General features: G+C 33.7%; 1 protein-coding gene across 1 annotated transcript; it reads right to left on the bottom strand.

Annotated features, from left to right (window-relative positions):
* Positions 1 to 2,277: 2,277 nt before the first annotated feature.
* Positions 2,278 to 8,814, bottom strand: RB195_021351 (uncharacterized protein; the record flags this gene model as incomplete). The annotated part of the gene is made up of 9 exons (XM_064208047.1): positions 2,278 to 2,329; positions 2,662 to 2,717; positions 5,419 to 5,554; positions 6,879 to 6,985; positions 7,119 to 7,226; positions 7,278 to 7,396; positions 7,588 to 7,725; positions 7,795 to 7,915; positions 8,713 to 8,814. The coding sequence occupies 9 exons, from the start codon at positions 8,812 to 8,814 to the stop codon at positions 2,278 to 2,280; spliced, it is 939 nt and encodes a 312-aa protein (XP_064063928.1).
* Between the last annotated feature and the right edge of the window lie 3,037 nt (positions 8,815 to 11,851).

Below are 11,851 nucleotides of genomic sequence, written 5' to 3' on the forward strand. Positions count from 1 at the left end.
CATCATATGGTGCCCTCCCCCCGTTCAACCTAGCAAAGCAAGAGTAGCGACACCCCATTCCCTCAAATTCAACAATTCATTGAAATTTCCGCATTATCTAAAAAGAAAAATCCTAAAAAATTGCTTTGAATCCGAGAAAAAAGTGCTGAATGATTGGAACAAAACGTTGCTTCATGAACAACAATAATAACATCTAATTGGTAATCTGTTATCCGATACTTTTAAAAAATTTTTAAAAATCCAAAGTAATAAGTTCCTCATCCGATTGCTCTTGAAAAATTTGCAAAAATTCCAGACTGTTGATCTTGTTGATCTGTTTGAGTTAAGGAGACCTTGGATACAGTTATATCCATTATTTTTAAAAATTTGTTTATAGTCTTTTTTGTTATCCTGGAAAAGTCTCCGTTACTTTATTGTACGATTCATTTGCCCGAATTTTCAGCAAAGTGCCTCTTTTCTTTCTCACCTCTTTCGGTTAATGTTGAAGAAAATAATAAATAATTTTATAAAATATGCAGCAAATTTATTTTTAAAATTTCCTTTTTTAAAAAAATAAACAGCACATCTTACAGTGTATGTAATGAATAGGTAAAGTATCTGTGGAATGTTGTAAGAGTTTTTATTTTAGGAGGATTGCTGAGGATTCAATTTCAAAATTCCAAAGAGTTTAGTTTCCACTGTGGAACGCGTGTTTCCAGTGAATTGAAAGCATGAATAAAGGCAGAAGAAAAGGAAAAAAAATGTGGATGAAAAGAAGGATGCTGACGCAATAGCAGTAGGGAAAAGAAAAGAAGTTACTCTTTTTTCTTGAGGGAAAGAAAGTAAAATAGAAAATCGTGAATTATTTTAACAGACAAGGGACAAAATTTAGTTAATATAGCTATGTAATGGTTTTTCTTCAGGAAAAGTCGGTTAGTTACAATTCTCTTGTTTGTTTAGATAATTATTATAGAGCAACATTAATTTTTTTTCCTAAAGAAAACATTTTTATTGTGTTTTTTTTAATGTTCCACTAAGACTGTCTTCTTTCTTACTTACTCTAATTTTTAGGATTTTTTCCAACTACACAACATGACTTAAAGGATTCATTGAGGTTTTTCCTTGATGTTTTCATTCTTCGCTAATTTTTCTGAGTATTCTCGCCTGATATTTCTGCTTTGTTGTTTTTGCTGTTTGTTGTTTTTGTTGTTCATTATTTATTTGCAATAATATATCCTATGTATATGTCTAATTTTTTTACTTCTTTATTTGTTTTGGACGGGGGTTCTCTTAAGGATTTTTTCGAGTTACTGTCAAATATACTTTCACACTTTGTTAGTCGATCATCCTGCTTACTTCGTTTTTTTTTCGTTTTTTAGTCATAACCTTTTTGGGAAATTATCTTAGAGTATGTTCTGGTTGTAGTTCCGAAAAAGAAATTTTCAGATACGGAATTGTGATCCGTGGAAGTGAGGATAGCAGAAGAGTTGATTTTTACCCATCAACAACAATTTGATACGGTATTGTATGGTTGAGTTGGTGAAAGTTAGGAATAATCGAAAAAATGTGGTTGTTCTGTCATTGAAAATTTAAACAGTGCAGACCTGATTTGATTTGATTAATCGATAAAAAGGGATTAGCCTTAAGCAAAATTTTGACGCTGTAATTATTTTCAGTTCAGTTTATTTCAGATTTTTCATTGTGTTTTATTTTTTTCTTTCAATTTCCATTGTAAATGAAATTCTAGAAGACCTTATTTTGGAGAATTTTCTTTCGATGGGAAAAATAGGAAAAATGGGTAAAAAAAAAGAAAGAAAGTGAGCTAAATGTATAATTTTAGCTTTTTGGTGTTTTTCAGCTGGAAAAGAACTATGAAGAGTGTATTTAATTTCTTCTAAAAATATTTGATAGCTCTTAAATATGTAGTGTTTATATTTGTGATACGATAGTACGGTAATTCATCAGCCTATAATTTTCTTTTGTGCTTTTCCTTGATGTCTCTCCGGTAATTATACAAATAATCAAAAAGGAGATGAAAAAATATTTATTACAAATAGATACAGTAACATAGTTGAGCAGTAATGAAAAAAAAAACGTACAACATACTGATTCGAAATGATTTGAAGCGCTATTTCTATGCATAATAACAAGGAAAGTCTGCGTTTTCTAGTCTGAAAACTATGGATTTCTTTATTAATATAGGAAGTACATAAAACAACAAAATTAAAAAAAGAATCTATCAATTATCACGTTAATTTGTTACTGGTAATCCTAAATACATTGTCAATATCGAGAACATTAGTAGCGAGTTTCGATAGGTGGTCGTTGAACGCCGAGATTTGTGGCTGTTCTAAAATTGTATTTTTTGTTTCACATTTAATTTATTTTTATTTTTTTAAAGCATCTAAATAGGTTACAACATAAACAAATAGTAGTTAATTAATGTGTACGGTATATTTCTGTTTTACTAAATTTACAAATATTCCTTATGTTTTTCTAGCTTTTCTAAACTGATTACTGTAACCAAAAGTGTAGGAGAACAAAAATATCACATTCCACTTGGATTTTTTTGTACTTTTGCAATCGTGCAATCTTACAATATTTCTTTTTTTTTTTGTACAGCTAAGAACTTTCAGCAGAGTTCATTTTTTCTCGATCATTTGGTTGTCACACATCGCTCACCTTGATAATGTGTTATCGTAGCCGATTAGGATGCCTTGTGAGCGAGACATGAAATCCTGGAAATTACGATTTCAATTTCAATGAAAAGATATGACGTAATAATTTGCGTTTTAAGCAAAAATTTGTATATTGGTTGCAGAATTTTCCTATTCTTGCTTTTAGTGTTTATTTTTAAACTCCTTCTAAGATTTAATCTTAATTTAATAAGTAAATTAATTTAAAGATTTAAGAAAGTATATCCAATGTTTCCTGTGATCTTCCCACCATAAAATATTGGTTAAGAATACGTACAAAATTACATGCACATTCAATTAACAAAATCAGAAATTAGCAGAAATTAAATATATTCAAATTACAAGGAACTTAAGGTGTTTTGAAGCATATTTCTATTATTTCTTCTTCTGTACAATCCTGTTTTCTTTCAATCTATCCGATCTCAATTATTACTTTGCTCACCAGTATTTCCCCTCCATTTGATTCTTCGATCCCTTTCATTCTTGCCATTTACCTAGTTCTTTTGGAATGTGAAAAAATACAGTATACTATTAAAACAAGAAGAATTTTAAGAAATTCACAAGAAGAATCAAAAAGAATAATAGTGTAATTAAGAATAGTTCATTTAAAGCTAAAAAATTTGAAAGAAAAAACACTTTGAGGTGGGAACTATTCGCTGACGAACATATTTAATCCTATTTTTTTTAAAAACTAACATGACATTTTTGTGATCAATTTATTAGATTATCTAGACTATACATTACCTATTTTAGGAAACGTAGCGCAACTAAAAATCATTTGTGGAATTTATCAACCATATAGTTAACGATTCAACCACTATTTTGGAAATACCGTACCCTTGTAAATGAATTATGATATGCCATATTATGCCATCGAGCTAATACAAATTGTCGCTTCGGTTGTTTTTTTTTGTTACATAAAAATTAGATTTTTTTCTCTGAAAAAAAAAAGAATTATTAACCATGAATAAACTTTTGGGAAATGCTCAGACTAATCCGAAAAAGTAGTAAATCAGTGGTGAATTTTCGCTGATTTCAATTTTTATTTTTTCACAATTTTATTTATTTAGTTCAGAGATAAATTTCCAATTTATTGCTTCAGGACCGGCATTATTTACAGAATTTATCATTCAAGCTACTGTATGTTTTGAAAATGTTCGTGGAATACTTTTAGCAAAAGATAATGTCCTTTGTGCTTCTTTTCGTGTATTTCATATCGAGTTTACACTTTTATATGATTTATTATTTTGATAGAATATAAATTATCGCTTTTCGTTTTTCTCCATACATTGTTATCATTATTTTATTAATGAAAGAACGTGTAACATGGAATCTTTCAAAGAAATGAGTGGGTGACGAAGTAATCAGTAAGTAAATGTGCAAATTCAAAAAAAAATCTTTCTGCAAGATATTTGTTGCCATTGTAAAACGTCAGGCCATCATTGATGTGTTGATAAGAATTAGAATCTTTGATATAATATTTTTACGGGCAACTATAAAAAAAACTAAAGTGTTTGGATATCAAATTACTGTAATCTACGATCACACAGAAAATAGGGAATTTTTTTTTCTTTGATTAAAAATTTTCCAACATCAAAGATTCTAAATTTAATGTAAGTACGCATATAAGGTTTTTAGATGAACCATTTAGAACCTTCATTAGCCTGAGGTTTCGGCTTCTTTGCCATTTTCAGAGATGGTTCCTGAACAGATACTAAAATTGAAATAATACCCGAAATGTTAGGTGAATAAAGGTCCCATTTTAAAAAGTCGTAGACACACTAATAGAAAACAGGGACAGATAGGTATGCCGAGATTCTAAAGCGTGAGAATATTTGAGTTACTAAAATCTATACTCTAGTAAGATAGTGTTATTGATATAAAGCTTTCCTTTAAAATAAATCTCCCTTTCATTAAATATTTGCAATGAACTCAAGTTTAGAAAATAGAATCCTAGAAAACGGTTGCTGAGGTCTTCCCTTCTGTCTTTATTTTTTCCCTCACCTCTATTTCCCGATATTCCTTTCTATTCACTATCTGTTGACTTTTTTGTGGACGTTTAGTAGGTTTTACACCCTCTTACATCTAAATTTCTATAATTTTTCGTTGTTTTATAGAAATATTAATCCCATGAACCACTGGACTCCTGGAATGGAGCTGCGGACTTCCCTGATTCCTAACTCAACTCTGGCCAGGACCCCCCGCCTCGTTGCGATTCACGCAGTGCGCAGAGTTTGAAGTTTCCGATAGATATTTTCAAATTACCTTTTGAATTTCTTCCAGGACAGATCCTGAAAAACCGCCAGTCGAGATTACTCAATGCATAGAATCTAACCGTCACTGAGACCAGATCCTACGGAGAACGACGGCGAAAAAAAAAAGAAAAAAAAAAGGAAAAAGTTGAAACCAAGCTAACCACATGCATTCATAACTAAACGGTCTTATTAGTTAAATTATGATGATGTTTATGAATCCAAGGCACGAAACAAAAAAAAAACAGGATCGAAATTAAACAATGTACAACTCATGTAAATAATCTATGAGACATAAATGAATAATTAGCAAAAGAACTAAAAACGTTAAAAAAATATTCAAGCGATAGAATCTTGCATTAAATAACAAAATACAGAGTAAGCATATGCATGCAAAAAGCAATCCGAAACACTAGCGACAATCAATAACCGCCATTCGTGAATTTTTGCTGTGATGCGTGTTTCCCATTGTAACCAACTGGTACACTTACATTATAACCTTTAGAAGTAAGTTCAAGATCTTCATTGAGTCCGTGAAGTCCGACGAATAGTTTGTACAAAAATGCGCCGATGATCGCACCGATTATCGGACCAACAATCGGAATCCAGAAGTAGAATTCATTAGCGCTAAAATGAGCATTTTACAATACAAAAATAAATAAAGATATGGAATAGAAAAAAAGAACAGCAAGAAATTGCGTGGATTCATCATTTCAAGGAAAAAAGATTGTATTCCCCGAAATTCCTGAAATAAGAGGTGGTTTCCAGAATTCGGAAGCAGAATATCAATCTCTATCAGCAATGAGGAGCTAACGGCTACGGACGAGTTTCCTAGGAGCTTGCGGGCGCGGACGAGTTTCCTAGTGTTCACGAACTCTTACCGTATATCTGATTTTGATTACGTGAAGAAGTGATGCAAATATTATTAGAAATCTGAGAGTCAGTCGGTGTTTTCGGGACGCTATGCATTATTGATTTGTGGCGCTAAATTGAATATGGACTTCATTTAACTATCGAGTTAGTCGTTGCACTTTATGAGGTACGTAGACAGTGTGGAAGTCATGAGATAGGTGAGGAGTATGGAAGACTCGTGGCTCTAGTTTTAAATCCGGAAAGCCAGAGTACTCTCGGATTTTTCAGAGCGTTTCGGTTTTTTAAACATTTTGAGACGAAATATCCTAGAAATGTCCCAAGAATTCATTTATCTGGCAGAGGTCGACTTAGATTAGCCAGTATGGAATAAGATCCTTCAGGATGTATAAACTCGCTCTACAAGAAGAATGTGCCTTGGATGGATACATTGCTATCCAACAAAAATTCGTCCGCAGGTCAAACACATCAGATGGCTGAAATACAACTCCACACGTTTTTAACACCAGTAATGATACCACAACAAACAGCTGGTCCCACAGCGAAGTCCCTTCACATCAAGTTTGGGTCGCCAGACCAACCATATAATATTAAATAGTAATATTGGATTGGAAAAAGAAGTCTCCTGATTCTTCTTCCCATCGTATTTATCCTTCCGAGGATACATTTATTGGATAGGGGTTCTGGAGTTATTTTGGGATCTAGATTCGCATAAACCACGATGGAGCGACGACAAACTGTGGTGTTTTGAACAAATTGATCTATATAAATATATTAAATAAAATAGGATATAAGGAAATAATAGAAGGGAAAAATATTTAGAGATATTCGGTTTCACAATAAGATTCTTATAACTTTTATGTGTAAAACATGAATTTCTCTCAATCACAGTTTAAACATGTTGACCAGTTTTCGTAACAGAATATTTGCGTTCTCCTACGAAATGTAATTGCAGTCAAGGTTACTAAACAACCATTTCAAGGATAACAGAATGGATGATTGTCGATTTAGAAGTTTTTCCGTTGTAATATAGGTCGGTTTTTGTACGAAAAAGTTATGAATGAACAGAAATCCGCCGTACCTGAACACCTCCCAACCATAACCAGCACAAAGTGTGAAAAGTCTTGGACCAAGATCTCGAGCCGGATTAATTGCGAATCCACCATTAGCGCCAAAAGTCATGGCGACCTAAAGGAACGAAAGAAAAAAAGGGTGATGTATCTAATAATTGACCTAATAATAAATATATATATAAATAATAATGGCTAATATATCAGACATTTTAAACTATTGAATTTTTTTAACTTCGAAGTATTCGTACCATCGACATGATCGCTCCTGCCAATGGTGGGACAAACCCGGGTGGAATTTTGTGTCGTTTATCCGTGATAAGGCATACTAGACCTGCCAATATTGCTGTACCAATTATCTAAAATTTAATAATTAATTACTAGTACAACCTAGGATAAAAAGCATTCACCTGATCCAACAAACTTCCCCATGTACTCATTTGTGGTGAGGGGAAGGTGGTGAACAGACCAGCAGTTGCTTGAGAGCCGGTTACACGCCGGATACCACCGTCCAACTTCCAGAGATCGTCTAAAATATGCTTATTAGCGACAAAAAACTTAAAACACGACCAGGGGCCCGAAGATGTATGTTGCAGGATTTCAGGACTTTGAAAACTTGAGATAAATGAAAAAGATCACATGTTTCAATATTGTATTCTCCGCGTCTTTATCGTATTTTATAGGAGTAATATTTTAAAAAAATAAACTACAGTAACTTACCATGATGACCAAAGTAACTAACAGCTGTTCCTAAGTAAGCACCGATAATTTGAGCAAATGAGAATAGGAATACTTTCCAGGTAGGAATATTACCAAGTACACATTGTGCCAATGAAATAGCCGGATTTAAATGAGCACCTAGAAATCGACGTGAGGAAATCGTGTTTTTCTGGAAGCACTCCAGCCACCTTCTCCTGAAAAAGTTACCTGATACGCTAGCGGCTAAATATACAGCAAACATGAATCCAATTCCCCATGCTATATGACATGATGTCATATTTCCACCATCCGAGGCTGCTGCTTGGACATTTGCTGCTGTGCCGATAAGCTGAACGAGTAAAATATTCAAATTAGCGATTTTTTTGGGTAAATGGAGGGTTTTTTACTTGCTCCCGGAATACAAAAATAATTTTTGGAAGAAAAGCGTAAAGAAGTACTGTAATCGGGCCCTAGCACTGATTACACTTTAATATTCAAGTTCAAGTTTTTTTTCTTCTTTTTTCTTTTTTTTTTGTTTTTTAAGTCTTCAAGTTCAAGTTTCACATTATTCAATTAATTAATATTCAGTCAAAAATACTCAAGTTAGCGATTTCTTGGTAAGTGGAGGGTTTTTTACTTGCTTCGGAAATAAAAAGACAATTTTTGGGGAAAAAAAGCGTGAAGGAGTACTGTCATCGGACCCTAATACTGATTTCCCATTGACTTCAATAAGTTTCAACGAGAAATTATTTTCCAGATTTTTTGACTTTTAAAAGTTTAATATTTTTTCAAGATCAGCTCCCTCAATTCAATTTTCGAATAATTTTTATTTCATTTATACAATTTAACGATTAGGACCTCAATTATTAAAAACAGTGAACAATCTATGCACTATTTCATTTATGGAAACGGGATCGATTTTGAATAAATTTAATATCATGTCATTCAAAAAACGACTCATCAAAGAAGTGAATTTAGAAAAATTAAAAACTTCTTTATTTACTTTGTTACTTTATTCATTTATTAAGATTCAAGCTGATAATTAGTACCGTTCAAGTTCAATATTATAGAATCAGTTTAAATTAATTCCATAAAATAAATAATAAATCCATGGGACCATTAAGAAATTAGTTAAGATTCACTTACCAACAGAAAGAATGTGCCAATAGTTTCAGCTAACAACTCTCGTACGAGTTTATTATCCTCGATTCGGAGCGTATTACTAATGCGTTCCCGAAATTCATCCATTCCTGAATAATATCACAAAGTTTTCAGGGAATTTACATAAAAGAAGATAACAACGGAAAGTATGAGCCAGTAAATAGGATTAGTAAGCGAAATTTATTCTTCTTTCGTTCATTTTCTATTTTTTAAAATAGTACTGTAGCTAGCTGGAATGGAGGAAAAAAATCAGAAGGTGAACAGAAGAAAATGCTGGGATCACTTCATCATACTTTAATACCATCCACCCCTTCCCAGAAATTGCCGTATGGCGCCGTCCCCGCCCCTGTCACGTTAGGCTTTGATTCGTGTTATTGTCATTGTCGAACGAAGAAACAAGTGACCGTCAAGAAGTGATTTTTACCCTCAAGAGGTGAGAAGTCAACGGGGGAAACAAAAAGGAAATATCCTAAATGCATTTGATGCATATCGATTCAGCCTAATATATCTATTTACTATAAACGCCTAATATATTTTACTATAAAGGGCATAACTATATTACTATGGGACTGTATTCATTCCTTGCCTCTTACTCTGGGCACACCTTTGAGCGTAATAAATAAATAAATAAATAAATAACATTAGAGAAATATGGCATTGATGGATTTTCGTCGAATATTCCCGACCACCAACACGTTTTCCAAAGAAGAATGCAAAGTTTTGCAAAGCGACACAGCCGAGAGATCATTTTCCGAATAGCAAAAAAAAAACATTGACCAGACATCGTAACGATGCTATCAATTCTCTTTTCTTTAAAAGTACGATCATACGACGGGGAAGAATCCGGTTTCAACCATTACTACGTGACATCAAAGAATATCGTATGGATACGTCAATTTCTTTCATTAAAATTACCGTAATGAAAAGGAATTCGATCAAAATATTATTGTAATTTCCGTCAAATACCTACAGAGTAAATACTTACTTCAAAGAAAGAGTAAAGGACAAAATTTGGTTGATAGGTCACTTCAAAGGATCCCTTTCGAATCCTAAGAGTTGTTTATGTTTATTTCTGGTTCATATAAGATGGTCTCTAACTATTTCTATAAGAATTTAATTGTTAACTTTTACTCATAGTCAAGCGGAAGATAAAGAAAAGTCGCGAAATATGACAGAATTTAGCAGCAGATCATAGCAACAAAATAGGCAGGATATTTCCTTGAAATTTGAAAAATGAGAAATTTGCAGCCTTGTTATATAGAAGAATGAAGCGTGAAAACCATGAACATATCATTATTCATCAAAATAAAACTATCATATTCCGTCAAAATTTGTCATCATCGAGCTAAAATGTGGAATGTAAAAGCATATAATTACTAATCAAAATAAATCGATCATATTTCATCTGAAAATGGAAAAAAAAATGCTCGAATTTCTTAAATAACTTGAAATTTCATCGAAAGAGATCTAATAGATTCTCTGAAAACTTATTCTTAGAACTTGTTTTTAATCAGTTAAAATGGCGAAAATAGCGTAATAGTGATCTTTGGTAGTTGACCATTGATCATTTTATAGGACTATAACTGCTATGAAGACGATATATGTACAACATCAAGGACATAAAAGATGTGAAACTGAAAAGATTCACAGTTCACTAATGTATAAATACGCTTAGGTTAATTCGATGACCAGTTCATGAACGTATAGGAGTGAAATGTAGCGGTTTTCTAGTTGATGAACCTCATTGAGTCATTATTTGTTCGTCGAACATGGCCTAATTATATGGCTGAGGCTCGTCGAAAAGAAAGTGTAGAAGATCCGGAAAGAAATACGTAAAACGTAAGATCGGTAACGTAATACAGAATCTGACCGGGCACAGAATACGTATTAATCAAAAATGAGCACTGAAATTTCCCCCCCTTCGTACATATTTATCATAAGTAGTATGTATTACGGTAGCGAACTTGTAAAAATTTGCATATATCGCACCAAACGAACAATCGGATAAGTAACATGCTACATATAGAGAGAGGACTGCACTTTTCAAATACATGACTCATGTAGAGGGATGAGTGAGTCAAAAAAAAAAACAGAAAAATAGTGATAATCCTATATATACTATCAGTACAGGTCTGTACTGTTCACTATGGTAGTTTACTGATAATATTGTTAAGTAGAAACACAAACAGGTGTTGATATGTATACGTTTGACTTGAATTTCCGTCCAGGAACATCTGAAATAAATCAGTAATTGGCCGAATCCTGAATTTTCCGCGAAGAATCTTGAGGATAGATCTCGTTCGGAATAGGAGACTCGATCTCTAGTACTCGTACTAAATGATCTTGTTCCTAAAAAAATCCTTTATTTCTCTGATCGAAAAAAACCACCGTAATCGGCTGAAAACCAGTAAGAAATATTTGTTGTTTATGTTTTGGATGTGTTTGTGCCAAAAGTTTATCCACTCAACACATTTATATAGGAAAAAAAAGCGCTATGACTGGGTAGAGTTCCTTTTCTGGAAGAAGGTTCCGGAAGAAAAGTGAAAAAAAACAAGGAGTCAGCCGAGAGGCCACATGTGTTTAGCACATACCTATCGTTATAGCAAGTCTGCCGCGAGCTGGGCGCAGCTCCCATGTCCTGCCGTCCTACCGCAATCGAACGCGCATCACAATTGTCCATAGAAGCATAAAGTTGGGTTAAAACGACATAAAGCACGGACAGTTGCGAAAGCGGCTGCGCTCGAAGCGGCGCGGTAGAGCGTAGCGGTTGGGATCGTGTAAGGATCCTCGCTACCGCCACCCATCTCGGCTGTTCGCCATGGTCCCACCGCGATTCTAACCGCTGTCTCCACCGCAGCGCTTTGAGCGCAGCCGCCTACGCAGCTGCCCGTGCTTCATGTCCTTTTAGCCCGACTATAAGTACCGATGTTTTTCCAAGGTGGTGTGAGGCATCGATGCCTAGAAAGGAGAAAATGGCGTCTATAAGTTGTATACACACATCCAAGTAACTGTCCATGGATAGTACGAATGGCAACCTGGACGTCCACATATGGCGTTGCCGGAAGAGTGCATTCGAATTGAATCGCCCACGACTACGAAATATAGACGAATCGTCCTTGTATGA

The sequence above is a fragment of the Necator americanus genome, chromosome X, assembly GCF_031761385.1.
Source record: "Necator americanus strain Aroian chromosome X, whole genome shotgun sequence".
NCBI classification, from domain to species: domain Eukaryota; kingdom Metazoa; phylum Nematoda; class Chromadorea; order Rhabditida; family Ancylostomatidae; genus Necator; species Necator americanus.